This window comes from Pogona vitticeps, chromosome 14 (assembly GCF_051106095.1).
Source record: "Pogona vitticeps strain Pit_001003342236 chromosome 14, PviZW2.1, whole genome shotgun sequence".
Taxonomy (NCBI): domain Eukaryota; kingdom Metazoa; phylum Chordata; class Lepidosauria; order Squamata; family Agamidae; genus Pogona; species Pogona vitticeps.
Window position 1 is genome coordinate 905,182 of NC_135796.1, and position 18,900 is coordinate 924,081.

The 18,900-nt window shown below is 43.9% G+C and overlaps 1 protein-coding gene across 1 annotated transcript in view; it reads left to right on the forward strand.

The window, feature by feature from the left end:
• Nucleotides 1-1,395: 1,395 nt before the first annotated feature.
• SPPL3 (signal peptide peptidase like 3) overlaps nucleotides 1,396-18,900 on the forward strand; it is a 30,422-nt gene continuing 12,917 nt past the window's right edge. The window contains exon 1 of the mRNA XM_072983492.2: nucleotides 1,396-1,884. Coding sequence (XP_072839593.1) covers nucleotides 1,862-1,884 — 23 coding nt within the window. The 5' untranslated portion in view covers nucleotides 1,396-1,861. The remainder of the gene's footprint in view (nucleotides 1,885-18,900) is intronic.

Consider the following 18,900-nt stretch of genomic DNA (forward strand, 5'->3'; position numbering starts at 1 on the left):
AGCCAACGATTGTGTTGGGCGCCAAAGAAATCCCCAGAGGCCCCTCCCCTCCTGGCCTGTTCCCACATGCAAAGTCATCGTGAAGCGGCTCCAGGATGTTCATTGCTTGATGATGAGCTAATGAGGAGCCTCGATGGCTGATCCACTTGGTATGCCAGTGGCATCTTCCGATATAGTGAAATCAGCACTTCCAGCGAAGGAGAAGAATGTCTGTTCAGGAGACAGGCAAGGAGAGCGCCAGGAAGGAAGAAGGTCAATGCAGGCATCTTCTTGCGCAGGCTTCTTCTCCTCTCTTGCAAAGGAAAAGACACTCACAGGAGCCCAAGTGGCCATGGAAGAACCAAGGCCAGCGCTTGACCTTCGCCAAAGGCTACCTCGGACATTTTCGCCCTCAAGAGCAGTGACACGGTGGTACCCTACTCTCTCTTTACCATCTAACCCTTTACAGTACAGTATTTATATTCTGCCGTTTTCCTTGGGAAGGGACTCAAGATACATTTGTCCATGGCTCCTCAAACATTCCCTCAGGAGGGTCAGCACCAGTGAAATAAAACTCGGCAGGGACCCTCACAGTCACCGCTGTCCCTACCCCTCTTCACTTTCTTTTTAATAGCAGAGCAACAAGTCTTTTCAAAAGAAATATTTCATTTTTGTGTGTGTGAAAAGCACAATGAATGAAAACCATACATTTTAATGGTTTTTTTAACACTGTGTTTCGTTTACTTGGTTTTATGACTTTCCAGTCCTTTCAAGTAATCTGTGCGCCGCCTTGGGTCCCAATTTTTAATTTTTTTTGTAGAAACTGGGATATAAATGTACTAAATAAAACGATGTGGAAGAAATAATGCCTGTTCCAACTCCATTCCTTGGCCTTCAGGAAATTTGCTTTCTTGGATTACAAATCCCAGAAGCCCCAGAGAGCACTACTTCTAAGGGGATTCTGGGAGCTCTGGTCCAAAATTGTAACTTTCCTGTTACGTTACAGAACTGGGGGGCTACTTCCGGTCCCCCAAATCCCCCCCTCATTAAGACTCGAAGGGAGGGGGAGTCTGAGGGCAGAGGCGGAGCCTCCTCAGTAGACCCCGCCTCCCCCAAAACCTCTTCCTTCCGGTCTTCCCCTTCAAGGCGAGAAGCTTGGCTCGAGAAGACCCTGCGCATGCGTGCCCGGAAGCCGAGGAGCTCCGCCCTTCTCTTCACAAAGCCTCGGCCGCTTTGGCGGTGGTGGAAGTGGAAAGCCCGCCCTTTCCTTTTAACCCTCCCTCCCTGTGCCCCGTTCAGGCCACGCCTCCTGGCCTCCGGCAACGCCGCCAAGGCTGCGCGTGCGCCTGTTGTGGCCACGTGACCTCATCCTCCCTCCCTCTCCGAGGGGCGGTGCGTGCGTGCGTGCGTGACGCGACGCGACGCGAGGAGGCCCCTCCCCGCCGAGCGCGAGAGCCAACGAGCGGCCTCGCCTCGGAGTTGCCCGACGGACCGACCGACCGAAGGAAGGGGCCCTTTCCGTCCGTCCGTCCGTCCAGCCCGGGAGCCTTTTCCCCCGCCCGCCCGCCCGGTTTCCCTCAGTGCCGCCGCCGGTGGTGGTGGTGGTGGTGGCCATGAGGCCCGCCCCCCGCCGGCGCTGGAGCGCGGCCCTGGCGCTGCTGCTGCTGCTCCTGCGGCGGCGCGGTTGCCGCTGAGGCGTCGCCGCCTGGGCCTTGGGCTCTGGGCCCTGGGCCGGGACCCCCCTCCCGTTCCCCTCACCGCCGCCGCCGCCATCGCCATGTTGGGCCGCTGCTGAGTCCCCCGGAGCGCCGCGGGCCGGGAAGGGGCGACCGGGAGGAGGAGGAGGAGGAGGAGACGGGCCAGGAGGAGCGGGGCCGGCGCCATGGCGGAGCAGACCTACTCCTGGTGAGCTGCCGCTTCCTCTCCCCCCCCCACAATGGCCTTCCCGTGAGGGTGGGGGAAGGCTCCCCTCCCCCCACCGACACAGACAAAGCCCCCCCCGCCGCCGCCCCCTCTTCTCTCACGGGGGACCCAACCGACCAGGGGCGGCCTGAGGGGTGGGGGTTCTCCAGGGCAACCCTCCTCCAAAGCTCGGGAACCTTCCTCCCACCTTCCCCCCCGTTTTTTTCCATTGGACCACAACTCCCAGAATCCCCTTAGCCTAGTTCTTTTCTCTCCCCCCCACCCGGTTCCCCGAAAAAGTGTATGATGTGGGGAGGGAGAGAGAGAGAGAGACGCCCCCAAGCTCTGGAGGACCATCTCTGGGGCGAGAGGGGAGGCCGGATGGAGAAGGTGGTCCTAAGCTCTCCACCGGGCCCTCCTTGACAGCTTTCCTAGGGGGGACCCGCCCGGCAAGTGTGGGGAGGTGGGATTTGGAGGGCCTTCTGAACCCGAGGGGTGGCCCAGAGGAGGCTGCCTTGGCAAGCAGGGCAGCAGCCTTTCCCCCCCCCCCCCCCGCTGGAAAGTTTTTCTCATGCTATGGGATGGAAAGCTGCGCCTTTGGCTGCGTCCCTCCCGTCCTCCCTAACTCTTGCAACCTGGTTGCATTTGGGCAGGGTTTTTTCTTTTGTTTTGTTCCAGAGCAAACAGAAAGCGTGTTAGGAGGATTGTGTGTGTGCCCCCGTGGTATGATTTGTTTAGGCAAAAGGTGAGATTAGGTTGAGTAACGAAGGTGTGTGCCTTTTATGTATAGTCACACTTTTTTCTCACCTTGCAAAACAGCGTTATCAGGACAGGATTTGCAAGTGTTTTGGTGCAGCCTTTCTCCTGTTCCTGCATCTAACCAGGTGGGAGGTTTGCTACGGATCCTGTCCCCGTGAGGAACTATTTCAGATGAAGGGCACTGCCACATCTCAGATGGACAAAACTGTGTTTCACCCTTTGATAGGCTGAAGCAGGGGGACAAAGCACGTCTCTGTATGGGGCAATCTCAGTTCCACGAATCACTTTGCTATTCTGATGCATGGTGCAGAAATTTTGAGCAGAAAGAGCGGCTGCCTTTTTTTTTTTAAGGGTGGGGGAGGATGCAGCCCCATCCTTTTCAAATTGGTTCAGGAAAAAGCCCCACTGGAAGTGCAGTAGGACTTCTGAGCCTCTTCCGCATAGGGTGGAAGCCCTGTTTCTAAGTGTGTTTATATATAAGAAGAAACCCCATTGGTTTCAGTGCAGTTTTAAAATGTATTTATGTAACTCTGGTTAGGATCACAGAAGATGATTAAAGATAAGATAGCATAAAGATAACATTCGCTGGAAGAATGAATTAGCATTTTGCTCTTCTGTGAATTCATTTTGGTTAATTCTGACAACAACCCTCTGAGTTAAGGCTGATCCCGTGAGAGGTGGCTCAAAGGCAATAGACTTCCAGGTGTGGTATTAAGCGGAGGGTTTTTTTTTGTGCCATCCCCATTATTATCAAAGTGTTGCAAGTGAGGATAATATGTTGAGTAAGGCGTATGGAGTAAGAGGCAAGATTTGAACTCGTTTTGCAGGGTGGTGCTGTCATTCACCCCCCCCCCCCCTGCAGTTTGGAAATGGGGACTGTCCTTTGATTTAGTGTTTATACTGCCAGTGGAGGATAAGAACTGCTCTGTCAATTGTCTTGTTGTTTATATATAGTTAACAGCATTCTTAAGGGCTTTTGATTGGGCATTGTAAATAAAAATTGTTGTTTTGGGAATGAAAAGTTCATTTCTCAAACTTCTAAAGCCAGGACAGCTCCTGTTTTGTGTTTGAAGCCTGTGTTAAGCCTTCTCCTAGCGTTTGGTACCTACAAGGACATCTTGTTTTTGAATTTGCTAGTTTAGAATAACACTGTGGTCAGAATGTGGCATGGACTCCTTTTATCAATCCTATTCAAGTTTGTAAGTGTCCAGAGTTTAAAAAAAAATTCAAAAGAAAAACTGCATTGTAATGAAGTTTTATGTTCAATTCACTCCAGGCTGGATTTCTGTTATATTATGATGTCATATAACAACATTTTACAACATATTTACTCACAAAAACTCTCTATATCCTGACCGGGAGTTAATTTCCTGGGTCAGGATGTATAGAATTTTCTTCTTGTTCTGATCCGAAAGATGGGGGGAAATGCTAAGCTATTTAAAAACAACAATAAAAAATCAGTGTGATGGCTTGGATGTGGAATAGGTTGGTGGACATAATGTGTTCACTTGTATTTGGTGGCTTCGGGCCACATTGCCACCCACCACACATTGGTCTTTAGAGTTGTGCCTTTGGGCCCTGTGGGGATGCAAATCCTTTTTTGCCTTTCCTGCCTTTGTGCTCCCCTATAACTGTGATGTCTCAGTTGGACAAACTATACAGTCGCTCCAAGCCAAGGTTTATTATTTTGTGATCTGACCGGAAAACTCCTGTCAATTCATGGTTTAATTTCTGGTTTCAAGGGCAACCGTGGCACTTTTCAGTTCACCAAGTGAGAATAATTAATAGGACTCGGGAAGTTCCGTCCAGTGTGTGGATAGATCTTATGTGCATTCTTGCACCACACATCATGTGCAATAGGATGTATGCAACTGTCTCTCTTTCTGACTGAAACGTGGGAAACCAGACTTCCTGCAGGTTCGGAAATGGCTCTGACCAGTGATGTGCGTGTTGTGAAAAATTTCGAATTGTAGAATTTTCTGAAACATTTTCCAGAAATATTTTTTGCTGCCCTAAATTGATGGAACCCAATTTAGCATACTTAATAGTACATAAAACTAAAAAGTAAAGTGTGAATTATTGTAAATCCTGCATTAATACTGTATGTGAAATACTTTTTGGTACCAGGCTTAGATGAGCTGACATATGTGATACAGGGTTTTCAGGAGAACTCAAACTGCAGTTCCCTGGAAGCTTACCTGTACAATTTTACTGAACTTTATTATTCCTGAGTAAATAGGAGTACAGTATATTGTTTGGTTAGCTGAAATATCATACTAAAACTCACAGCTTTACTCAGGAATTATTTTTTTTGGTAAAATAACATAACTGAATAGCATATTATTCTCTAATGTTATTTAACTGTTAAAAGTGGAAACATGAAGATAGTCAAATTTTTTAACACACCTATGTGTTGTAACGGCAATCTGTATAATTGTACACTTCTTAGAGAGTCACCTGCAAAATATTGATGGAAACACTTGAAATTAGAGCTTTATTGATTTAGTCACATTGTATGAATTTCATTTATCCAATTTGTATTTTTTAAAAGCTTCATTGTATTAATGTGTTTTGTGAAACAATGGATTTTTTAAAAATGAGAAAACAGTGGGGAAGCATAATAGCAGCCTCTCCCTGGGAAGCAATTTATATCTCTCCCCCGATCGCTCCCTCGGTGCTTCTGTGTGTGTAAAGTCTCTCCAGAACATCAGTGCGCACAGAGTGCTGGACCTGCTGCTAGAACTGGGCTCGTCTTCCCCAGATAGATTCTTATGATCCACCTTTTGTCACAGGAGCTACGGCTTTGTGGGAGCCCGCGTTTCTCCTGTTGGGAGGTCACAGCAGCTTGTGCTTAGAATGGAGGGAGAAAATGACAAAGAATTTTTACCTTTAAGATGAACTTGTATTTTGTGGCATAGGAATTTATGGACTGGCATCTCTTTAATCAAGTGGCTACCTGAGGTTATGGGTGAGGGATAAGAAAGTGGATGTGAGGCGTGGTCCCATTGGAATACAGTATATACCTCACAAAGTTTTCCATGTGTGCGTGTGTGAAACACATCACTGTATTCCAGCAAAATAGTACAGAGGGCTTATGGTTCCATTAAGACTGGCCAAGAGATTTATTTTACATTGAACTTTCATGGATTATGCGTCACTTCCTCATACGCAAAGCAGTATATATCTTTGGGTCATGAAGAGTCGGACACAACTTAACAACTAAACAACAACAACGAAGTGACACAGGGTTTGGTATGCCAGAACTTTGTCCTCAGATCTTTTTTCATGTAAAGAAGATAAAAATGTTGCAGGATGGTTAGGACAAGAAGAGAACAAATGTTTCTTATTTCAGGGTCCCCCAGTGTGGGCTGAGTAGACCATGGTTCCTACTTGGAAATTTTCCTTACCACAGTCGATCATTATATAGATAATTAGCCAGTCCTTTTGACTACCACTGTTGAGGTTAATTTCATTGAACTCGTTCTTCATAGGATTAGACACTATTTATTTTCTTCATTGGATGCCTTAAACATTTTCTTCTTATTTTTTTTTAAGCTACAAGAGTGCTTGAGGGTCTGTGTTTGATGTAATGTTGTAAAAGCTAGTCTGGATTTTTTTTTCAGGGGTGTATGCATACTGAAGGAGTTGAAGTTAAATGTTAGCTGGAATTCATATTACTTTAAGGCTTAAATTATTTTCGTATTGACAAAGCAGGAATCCAAACACGGCTTGACAGAACTTAGACTTACTCGGGTCTTCTGCTTTGTGTCGCCCTGCAGAAAGAGACGGTTATTAGCAACAGCCACCTCGGATGAAATTGGAGGAACTTCCTATAAGTGATTTCTTCCCAGGAAGGCAGTTTGAGAATGGGCTGGCCATTTCCTTTCCACTTCTTGTTGTGTATATTTCTTCGGTCACCAAGTTAATGGCTCCCATGAAATTTAATTTTGTGGGACAAATGTTTTCATTGAAAAACAATGCCTACGTTGGGCTACCAGGAGGTGTTCCTTTTCTGTAATGTCCTGATAGAATTGTTACTCTGTGTTGCCAGGACTGTTCAAACTGATGGTGCATGTTTTTTTTTAAGTAACGTTGATAACTTATTCACCGGCTGTATTTAGACAGAACAGTGCTAAAGTTAATCAAGTCAAGATTGCTGAGAAGCTTGCACGTTGTTCGGGAACAATGCACTTGGTGATGCTGGATCACCTCATTCTGTCTTTCCACCAGCAAGAGAGGTTAAATTAAGAAGGAAGCAGAGAGGTTCCCGTCACATCCAACATTTGCATCTGGTTTGCCACTGTCTCACCTGGCTTGGACCACGTCAGTGCAGTGGGAATGTACAGTTGATTTTTTTAAAACTGAAAATATAAAATGGGTTCTAAGTCTTAAACTGTTCTCAGTATTATTTCCCATGTACTACTTGACACAAGAATTCAAGGTGTGAATATTTTTTTAACACAAGTATTCATCCTGTCCGAGAAGTAACGCCTGATCCCTTAGTCAGCCCACAGTACATTTTGTTGAGGCTTTTGCTGCTGTTCTTGTAGGTGCTTTATATTTATATCCCATTCTTCTTATTATACAGATTTAGTCTCCTGTCATGTTTTGCAAATGTGTTGAGAAGCGTGGCCAGTATTTTTAAAGTCCTGATCCTCTTCTGTCATGAAGACAGCAGGGTTTTCTCCCGGCTGCTCCTGATGGCCCAAACAGCGTGTCTTACTCTATTTTTCCTTTCCCCATTTTTGAACCAGTCACTTCCACTCTCCACTTCTATGTTCTGAAGTTTAGGAAGGTTAGGGCCAGGGTGTCCATGGCTCAGTGCTTTATTGGTGCGTTTCATGTTGCCCAGTCTTTCAGGGGCTGCTGATGCTACTATCCTCCCTGGAATCTAAGGGGCTGTTCCAAGCTTTCCCTCAATTTCACTTCTCTTATTGGTGCTGTAGAAAGTGAGAGTCCTGAAGGGCTCTGTGGCTTTGATGTCAGTGGTTCCTCAGACTGGGTAAAAACAGAAAATAAACATACAGACAACAATAAAGCAGGAATTGGAAACACATTTCTCACTTTAGCATGCAGAGTTTTAGAGATAGATCATAATGATTCACCTCAAAAAGGAATTAATAGGTGCAGTACCACCACAAAAGGGCTGTGAGCCCTTTTTTTCATCATCTTACCTAGCCTTCAGTGCAGGAGGTATGTAAATCAGAGCCTCTGAAGGCCAGCTAAGAGAGATCCTGATAACTTGCCTAGAGTGGCAGTCTCTGCATGAACTGTTAGTATTCACTTGTATATGAATAACAACTCTGCAGAAGTCTAAGCTCTGTTGAAGAATACTGTAGATCAGTTCCAGAGAGAGACTCCTAAGTAGCTGAGTATGCAGTGTGCTTAGTGAAGAGCTAGAGGTTCAAGGTGAGACTAAACATGTTGATTGTGTATAGTGTCATCAGAGGAAAACTTAATCCTTTCCTTGCTTCTGCAGTGTGTCACAGTGCCTGAAAATCTGTAGCAGAAAGCTTAAGTCCCTAATTAGAACAGCTTTGCTCCTTTTTCAGACATCTTTTTACAATGCAGACTTATTTGGAAGCAGTTGGGTTTATGCTATGCCTGGGTAGGTCTATGATTTCGTGAGAATGTTTAATTCTTTTTCAGGAGCCTTCCATTTACAATATATGTAGGGAATGTGCAGGCCTCCTGGTATTGCTGGAGTACAATTTGCATTATTCCCTGCCTAGAAGTTGCAGTCCTCTGTTTATAGTCTTCAGTACTTCATTTTTTAAAAGATTGAAAATCTCTGCTCATTTATCTTATGGCAACATGAAATTGACTGGCTGGTTTAGTCACACTGTAAATATACTTCTGGTCAATTTCATTTATTTCCCCTGTGTTTTAATTGACCATATGTTTTCAATATTACTGGCTATTGTAAATAAGAGGTACTCATGGTCATATTACAGATATCTGCTGGCTAATGGAGCATACCAAAGAATTTCAGAAGAACACTTGTCTGTGCTGTATAGACTACAGCAAAGCCTTTGACTGTGTAGATCATGAGAAGCTGAGTTGTACTGAAAGAAATTGTGTATACCTTGTATTGTGGACGAGAAACTACTGTGATGACAGAATGTGGATAGACAGAATGTTTTCCTATAAGCAAAGGTGTCGGGGTGCATTTTATCTCTTTATCTGTTCAATCTGTGTGCAGAAATATATGGAAAGCCAGACTAGATTCAGATGAGGGAGGAGTGAAAATCGGTGGAAGAAACATCAATAATTTGAGATATGCAGGTCACACCATCTTATTGGTAAAAAGCAGTAATGCCTTAAAACAAGTTTTAGTGAAAGTGAAAGAAGTAAGTGCCTATGCAGGACTGCAGTTGAACATTAAATAAGAGAAAATTCATGATTACAGAACTACACAATTTCATTCATTCATTCATCTGTCTTATTTATAGGCTGCCTTTCTCCTCATAAGGCGACTCAAGACAGTTCACAGTATTAAAAGAATAGAATTAAAAACAGTCAATTATACATAGAAAACAAACTATCCTGTCAGTTAGAATACACTGAATGATTAAAAACAGTTGTTGTAGATATCCTTCGGTCTCAAGAGACTATGGTAATGTACTCAGTCTTGGAACAGCGTCTAGTGTGGCTGAGAAGGCCAATTCGAGAGTGGCCATCCCTTCCACACTGTAGACAAATACAGTCTGTCCCCTATCCAGCTCCCTGATTTTGCTGGTTTCAGGACTGCCTCGGCCTGCTGGACAAGGGTCTCTTCAAATTGGGAGAGGCCAGGATGCACCGCCTGCCTCTAGGCTGAACGCTCAGATGTCAGGGTTTCCCATTGGGGGGCCCATTCCCAAGGCCTTCAGACCCCGCTTGCAGATCTCCTTGTATCACAGCTGTGGTCTCTAATTCTCTATATAGGAGATCTTTTGGAATCCGACCATCAGCCATTCTCACAACATGCCTGAGCCAACGTAGATGTCGCTGTTTCAGTAATGTATACATGCTAAAAATTCCAGCTCGATCTAGGACTGCACTATTTGGAATTTGTCCTGCCAGGTGATACAAAAGATGGAAGGTGTTCAGCTTCCTCTCCTGCCGTGCACAAGGGGTCCAGGACTCCCTGCAGGACAGGAGTGTATTCAGGACACACGCTCTATAGACCTGGATCTTGGTATAAACCGCCAGCTTTTTGTTAAGCCATACTTTCTATTGGGAGGCCACCAGGCTGGAAGAGAGAAGAATGTGGAATGTGACTGGTGACTAGGCGCTGGCTCTTACCTGGCTTGCAATTGCCTCACCTGAGTGCTTCGATGAAAATGATTATCACTCACCAGGCTTCTTTACGAGTCACAGAAGTTTCTGTTGTGTAAAAGTGGTGGGTGGGTCCTCGAGTAGGCGGTGGCAGTTTATTTAGTTAATCGCGCAGAAGTGTCAGCATGTATTCTTCTTTGGAATCTCATTAGTGTGTTTGGCCTACTTTTGGTTTTGCAAATGGTCTGTATACACATAAAAATGAGAAAATGTGGGAGATCTTTTCCAGGAGAATGATGATGAATGAGAGATTTCATACATGTTGAATTGGCGTACAGGAAATTGTGATGGAGCATTTGGTTTTTCCTTCCCTGGAGGTGAGAGGGACCTGAGTTTCGCCCGGAAGGTTTTCACACAGCCTCCTCCTGCAGATTGACTGCAGCATCTATGGTGGTGGTTGGTAAAGAACCACCATGATGACCATCCTCAATGCAGCCATTGTTGGTTTGCCTCTTAGTATCCTTGGTGGCGGCGCTGCAGCTTAAACTGCAGAAGCCTTTGTGCTGTAAGGCCTGTAGATCTTTAGTTGTAAGATCGGATCCACGTGACGGAGTGAGCGCCCGTCGCTTGTCCCAGCTCCCGCCAACCTAGCGGTTCGAAAGCATGCAAAAATTCAAGTAGATAAATAGGGACCACCTCGGTGGGAAGGTAACAGCGTTCCGTGTCTAAGTCGCACTGGCCACGTGACCACGGAAGATTGTCTTTGGACAAAACTCTGGCTCTGTGGCTTGGAAACGGGGATGAGCACCGCGCCCTAGAGTCGAACACGACTGGACAACAATTGTCAAGGGGAACCTTTACCTTTATCCTTGGTTAGTCCTTCGTGATTGGAATTCTGTTGGATGAGGACTTATGTTTGATTTCTGTAATAACAGGAATGTGTTAAGTCACTTGAGAAAAACAATTTAAAAAACCAAAAATGTCCATGGATACTTTATAAAAGCTGATTGAATCACCCAGGTGAGGCACTAAAAATTAATTTGTATATTAGTGCCTCTGTTTTGGCCCAGTCGTAATATTTTCTTGATAGAGTTCCCGCATTTTTGTTTATTGTGTCTTTCTGACAGTCTAAGAGAATGTGAGTGAGGGCTTGTTAGTGTCTTGTTTCCAGGGGGCTACTTTTTATCAGTGAATTGAAGTGGCTGATACTCCCACTCGCCTTTGGATGAAAGTTCTGCGCAAGAGTTTCAGTTGCATTTTATCAGGATGCAGCTCAATCCCTGTCCACCTTTAAGGCAAATGGCATAAGTATTCCCCTCCCTACAGTTCTTGCCTGGGAGCGCTTACACCCACAATTGCTTTGAGATATTTTGTACATCATCTTAGATGTGTCAAACAGCCTGTTTTTCCTGGAATTAATAAAAGGGCCGAGTATGTCTACAGGCAGACACGTATGAAGATGAAAGATGAGAGTATTTATAGTAACATTTTAAAATAATGAGACTTGGGTATGTCTCAGTGGAGAGCTCGCATGCTGAGCAATGATTTTATAGGAAGTGCAGATTGAGTTTTCCATGCTCTGATAACCTCCAGGATAGATCACCACAATGAGGTGTATGTAGGGCTACCTTTGCACTTAGCACGGCTGGCAGGTTGTCAACAGGGTGTTGTTAACATATTGTGCCTGCTGCTTTCCAGGACCAGCTGGATTTGACCTTTAAAATCCCTTCTAGTTAGAATGAGGATGCATCTCCTATCTGTGTGGACTCGTAGCTGAAGATCTTCTGTGAAGGGCCTCCTGCATTTCCTTGCCCCATCTGATACTGGGTGGGTGGCTCTTGGAAGTGAGGCCACCTTGGTGTTGTTGTTGTTGGTGTCCCACCTGTAGAACATGGTCCCCAAATGGCCTTATTGTCATTTGGACACCAAGCAAAAGATCTTTTCCTTCCCTAGGAATGTTAGATAATAAATAAATATTGTCTCACTGCTTTATACAACTTTTATGATCTGATGGCCCTCTAGTTTGTTTTGTTTGCTGTAAGTGTTTTACGTCTTGTAACCCAATCTAGCAAACTTTCGCATTGTTATTGTTTTTAATCTTCCTTGTAAGCTAGTCCTGTGTGTACGATTGCAGGGTGGTACAAATGTATCTGTCCCCAGTAGAAGTAGGTCTGACAGGTAGTGACTCAAGCCGGATCTCCAGCTGCAGACATTAGTTAAGCACATCTAATGACCAGCTTAGAAAGTACAGTAACTTCAACTAACTTCAATTCAAGGGTGCCAAGATAAACCCAGGTTTGTTGTTTTGTAATGTCACATTGTTCAAGCTATGGCAGATAGAATCCCATTCATATAACCACCACCTTAGAAATAGGTCATCAAGTCCAGCCCCTGTCAAGGAGGCCCAGTGAGGATTCAAACTCCCAACCTTTGGCTCCTCAGCCAGATGCCTAAACCACTGAGCCGTGCAGCTGTTATATGTGGTCTTTTATTATTTGAGGCAATTATTAACAGAGTAACAGAGAAATACATATATGGTATGTGAAAAAAAACAGTGTAAAATCAACATAGAAAACTGAGTTTATGGAACGTGAATGTCTCAACTGAAGTTCATTTTAATAAATTTAAGGACAAGAGCTTAATTTCTCTCAATATTCATTCATTGTTGCAACAATATTTAATATTGAAGGGAGAGATCAATATCAGAGGTTAAGCTATAGTATTTGAAGACTTGTATATATTTTCAAAATCAGGGATTTCCCCCCTCCTCCCTGAATCTGACATATAGGTCTTCAAACCAGTTGGTTTTGAAATCTTCCTATCTTTTATCACCTTAAGTGACTACAGCACGGCCAACACAGAGAGTTCTGTTCTTTACAAAAATCTAACAGAACTGTGTATGAGGATCAACTTGAACAAAACATTTTGATCTCTAACCAAGTCATACAGTCTAAGACTGTGAGAGAAATCACGGGCAAGGTTCTTGACTGGCCAGCACTATAAATGTTCTACGAGAAGCAGAGACACCCTGCAGCCCCTTCAATTCAAGGGTGCCAAGAAATAATTACAATGGGAAATAAAAGTAAAGGTTTGAGACGGTAAAATGGCCATGCTAGTGTTTTCATTATTAACATTTATGTCAGTACTTTTATTGAGATGTCACTGTAGAGTACAATGGATCTTTTGCCTCATGTCTCAACCATGTGCCCTGTCCATTTGTAAATTGTATATTACAGATACATGTTTAGAATCCTAGAATAACTGAGTTGGAAGGGGCTTCTAAGACCCATCAAGTCCAACTCCCTGCTCAGTGCAAGAATCCGAATCAAAAGCAGATCCAACCGATAGTTGTCCAGTTTTCTCTTGAATGCCTCCACTGTTTAGAGCGCTCACCACTTCCCAAGGCCATGGGTTCCATTATCGTACTGCTCTAACAGATAGGAAGATTTTCCTGATATTCAACCAAAATCTGGCTTTCTGTAACTTGAGTCAATTATTATGTGTTCTGTATTCTGGGATGATAGAGAACAGTTCCTGCCCCTCCTCTTTAGGACCACCTTTCAAGTCCTTGAAAAATGCTATCCAATCTCCCCCTCAGTCTTCTTTCCTCAAGGCTAAAACTGCTCAGTTCTTTCAGTCTTTCCTCCTAGGGCTTGGTTTCCAGTCCCTTGATCATCATCCTTGTTACCCTTCTCTGATCTTGCTTCAGTTTGTCAGAATCCTTCTTAGAGTGTGGTGTCCAGAACTCCACACAGTATTCTAGAGGAGGCCTAACCCCAATGCTAAATAGAGGGGGAACTAGTACTTTATTGGATTTGAAGACTATACTTCTGTTAATGCATGTTATAAGTAATCACATTTGCCTATTTTTGCAGCCACATCACACTGTTGGCTCATATTCAGCTTGTGATCTACAACAATCCCAAGATCCTTCTCACTTGTAGTATTACTGAGCCAAGTATCTCCCATCTTGTAGCAGCATTTGGTTTTTCTCCCCAAATGTGTAGAACTTTGCACGTATCCCTGTTAAATTTCGTTCTGTTGTTTTCAGCCGTACGTCCAGTGTTGCACTTCTCTTCTTACAGCTAGATAAGTCATCAGCTATCTTCCATCATATTTTTTGAAAACATGAACCTTCCAGTATCAGACTGAGGCTGATATTGGCAGCAACTGCAAAGGACTCTAGTTTCTAAAAACTATGATCCAGAGTCAAAGTAGGAGTGGAATCTGTCAAACACATGTGCTAAGGGCTATCCAACAAGTGTGCTACAAATATTAGAATGAAAGGGATACAGGTCTTCCCTGGAATAACCTGTCTGTCATGCATGTAGTATCACTCTTTCCTTCGAAAACCAGGGTCTTCCATCTATAGTGCTCTGTATTGTGGCCAGGTTAGTGACAACGAGGATATCTAGTCCTCTGAAAGACTAGATATCCAACATCTGATGGCTTGAACTGTAGGCAACATCCTGTAGCCTCAAGCGACCATGCCATGATTCAGAATGAGATTGTCTATGGAATATTTTGAGGAGGGACCCCGTGAACAAGTTTTTTTCCTGGGCAGGCCAGGAGTGCCTGATGCTGAAAGGACACGTACTGTATCTTCTGCAGTTGGAAAACCTAGAAAAATATGGCAAACATCCCATTTCGAAAAGGGGAGGGCATTTTTTCCTTGTTGGAAGGAACAAATGCAACAGTCTCCTGCTAACTTCATTTACAAAATTAGTTTTGGATTTGATGGTAGACTCAAATTATACCTATCAGGAGGACAAAACGTTGGTTCCTGACCTAGGCAATGACCTTTCAGAGGGATGAAGAACCTCCATGGGGATGCAAGACTGTGAGATGTTATTTTTATTTTCAATTTATGAATAGATTAATTGCTGTTGTTAAAAGGGGGTGGAGGAATGTCAAGGAAGAGTTTGGAGAAGCATGAGGGTTTTCTCAGAATCAGAAGGTGGGGATGATAGTGTATAGTGTGGGAACTAACGATACAGATCTACTGCTCCTGCGCTAGGAATGGACTGGTTATCGAAAAGCCAAAGAAAAGGGACAACCTCACTCTATAGAAGAATGTAATATCTGGCTCTTCTGAGAGACAAAAGAATCGAATGTTGCAAGAAAGAAAATTGTTTGCTCTCTCATCAAATGGCTAAGAGTAGCAGGTATTGTTGGACATTTCCCTTTAGGGTGACAATTAAAACAAGGAAGTTTTAATTAATCGCTCCTGTGGTAATGACTCACTCATATGGGAGCATACAAATGAGGAGGTTACTTAATCTTGATATGTTGACACAGAAAGCAAGATCAGAAGACAATGGAGACGAAAAGAATGGTGCAAAAACTGAAGATGAAGAGACTTGAAAACTCAGGGGGAAAATGTGAAATTTTAAGGAAATGTGGCCAGCAGCTTTGGGGACATTTTAATAACTTCAAGTATATCACACCAGCGAAAGCTAGGAATATAAAAGAGGGGGAAATAACTAAAAGCATAGGATGGTAGAGCTGCCTTTTGCAAAAATAATTCTCCCAAACTAAGTTGCTATAGGGATGCTATTCTTGAACAGGATTATTGAACCACAGTGTTAGACTGTAGAAATGCAGGGAGATGAAAATAGGTTCTATAGGCACCTCAGCTGTTTCCCTGCTGGGGAAAGAATGATCTCATGCTGCAGCAGGGAAGACCTTTCATTAGATCTTCCTGCTAGTGAAAGCAAATTGTGCACATTATATGCTTTTCTATGTGCCATTGGTGAAGGACCCCAAGAGTGATAGATTCAAGATTTATTTATTTATAATTTCTCCCCTTCTTGCTATTTGTGCGATTTTAGCTATGATATATTTTTTTTAAAAAGTACTTACCTGAAGTATTGCTGACATATTTCTTCAGAGAAGGCTTAAATACAGTACATGTAATAAAAGAGAGAGAACAGCTTATAGCTATAGTTTAGGTACAGAATCCCTTTCTGTCTTTGTTTCTACTGCCATTCAAAACTTGGATGGCTTTTGCAGCTTCCTATCAGAGGGTTCTTTTGTGTGGGACCAGTGTTGTAACTTGATGGAACTTTGGGTTCTTTTGTGTAAGGGAGAGATACAGATGGAGTGGCACAATATACAGACATAAAACAAAAGAACATTTTTAAAAATGAATCCATGAAAGCAGGTTCCTCTGGTCAGTTATCTAAACCTTCATTTCTTCAGCCTTGAAATTCAGAGTGATGGTCAAAGCGGTCTTTAGATAGAGACTGTAGGCAAACCTTCAACATATGTGGAAGCCATAAAATGAATCTGTCTCCTGCAGTTCCATGAAGAAAACGAGCCACCGTGTCCTGGAGAGATCCAGGCGTCTTCGTCAGAGCCCATCTGAGGGCTTGGGTTTCTTTCACCCGTCATGTTTCAAAAGCCCCAAATGATGCTTCTTAAACAGGAGCCTTGAAAGTGCCCTGTATGGAACTGAAAGCAATTTAAAAAAGAATCGGATACACTCTTGGAAGCCACAAAAACAGAGTTGCATGTGAAGACTTCACCAAGGTGTTGAGCCAGAATTGAGGTGGCAGGTTGACAAACAGCTGCCTGCCGCTAAAAGTTGCCCCCAAGCCAATAGGCAGGGGAACGTCTGTACATGGGCAGAGATGTTGGAGTGTCCCTGTGTTTCAGGACATCCGTGTGGCCCATTGGGCTAAAAATGGTGTTGTACTTAGTTTTCTCTGGCTGGCATCTGATCTTGGCAGCTCTCCTCCTCCTGTCTGCCAGGGGTATGGAGCTTGTCTAGTTTTGCGGAGAAGTGCGAGGAAGGTTGATTCGGCATGCCGGGAAAGGCCTGTTCTCTGCATGCCAGCGTTGGGATCTTGTGGCTCGGCAGGGCAATGGAAGAAGCAGGGTTTGTGGAATTGTTTTGTCGAGGAAAGTCCACCGGAGCTATCAGTGACAGGCTGGGGAGCTTGTGTATGTGGACAAGAATGCAGGCTTTGTGAAAGATGGACGGCTGGCCCTCGGAGCAGTGGCACCACAGTGCTTGTTGTGCGTGCCTCTCGTGGGGACTTGTCTGCTTCTCCCTCCCTCCCTCCCTCTTTGCCTTTTGCAAAGCACCACTCCCTGAGGAACCTCCTCTGGAATGGAGCACCACATGGTGATCCTGGGTTTCATTGTCTATCCCTTCTGTGCCCAGACGGCTCTTGGTGGCACTCTCTGTGGGCAAGTCTGTACTGTTTAGGGTGGGAAGAGAGGGATATAGTGTATTATAGTTCTGAGAAGGTCACGCAAAGTCAAGTTAAATGGCACGGCCAGAACACCAGAGGTGAGCAGACTTTGGCCCTGCTTAATCTCTCTCTCTCTCTCTTTTTCTTTTTCAAAAAAAGAAAACCCAGACAAACTGGAATCTTGATAGTCTTTCACTGATTCATGTTTTGCCTTTATAAAGCAGACATATACAGACTGTGGATCACTTGACGTGCATTTGCTGTGCCTTAGCTGTGCGTGCATTTTCTGGCTGGATCAGTCCAAGATTGTTGCTGAACCGGGTCGTGGTCTGATCCAGTACCAATTGCTGCCTGAAAGGCATTCAGGTTGTCCACCTGAAATTGGCCTGGGCTCCCCTTGGGAACCTTGCTTTTCTTTTGGTCACATCCCGGAATTATAACCCTAGGCTGAATTGCTGGATTTCAGGTTTCTTGCCTGATAATCTTCAATACCCATTTTGAACACCGGCGTGTTTAAAAGCCCACGTATATTGTCTACGAGAATCCAGAAGTGGACATGTCACTGGTTAGCTTGTAAGAGTGTTGCACCTGACTTCTTCCTTATAGAGAGGAGCATTTTGCTGGCCTCTCGGAGGGTAGAGGATTCCCCCTGCCCTTCCGGAAGAGAAAGGCCCCCTCCTCCATCTCCCCCATCCCCCCCCCCTGCCCAGCAAGGTCTGAGTCTCTCTCAAGGAACTACGTTTCCCAAGAACCTTAAGTACATGGTTGAACTGTGGGGTGGTGTCAGTTCCAAAATACAAAACCATTCCTCTGAACCTACTCTTTCCTGCTGTTTCAGGATAGCAACGATAAAACATTTTCCCGAAACACCCCAAATAAAGTCCTCTCCATTAATTTATTCTTCCAGATTAATAGTCAAGAGTGTCTCTATCAGTTTTCCCCAGATTTATTCTTTGGATATATTCCTGTCCAACTAATTAAAAAAATTACCCAACAACACTTGTTTCATCTCTTGTGAACCAGTCCTGCCTCTCCCCCCTCCCCCCACTTTTAAAATTCTGCCAGGAATACTAGAAGCACAGGATACCACCACACGGGGCAAGGGAGGATCTGTTTCTTAATCCTTTATTTCAGATTATTAACGAGCTCTCTTTTGTTTGCTAACAGCTCTGGAACAGATGTAATTACATGTCCTGGAGTGTATAATTGGGAATACAGTGTTATTAATAATTTAGTGTTTTGCCATTCTTAGTGTATGCTTATCAGTTTGAATTTGAAATACACACAGTTTCAATTTATTTTCACTGAGTTTTTTTTAAAAAAATAATTAACATTATAAAAGTTGTACAAATGCAACACACTGAATGTTTTTTTCCTGTAGTGAAGCAGAGCGAATTTGATTTAGATCAAGTAGAATTAAATCATTATTTAAATTTTTAAAAATCATTGCTTTTTATCCACCCTGCAGTGAAGGCCCCACCAAAGCAAAAATATGGTTCCTGGTATTCTTATATGTGTGACCTTTATATGAAGTCCAGTAAAAGATCCCTGTTGTTCTCCCCCCACTCCAAATTTGGAAAAAGTGAATTATAGCAAAAGCTATTTTAATAGCAAATACTATACATAATACTGTCTATGGTTCCTGCTAATGGCCAGTTCTGCTGACTTCATCTTTAGAAATATATATTTCTAAGATTTTTCTTTTAATATTTTTAATATTTTCAGATTGCAGATAAGTAAATCAGTGGATACTGATCCTGCAGATAAGGGGGTTCTCCTGTCGTGGCATCTGGCTTCTTCC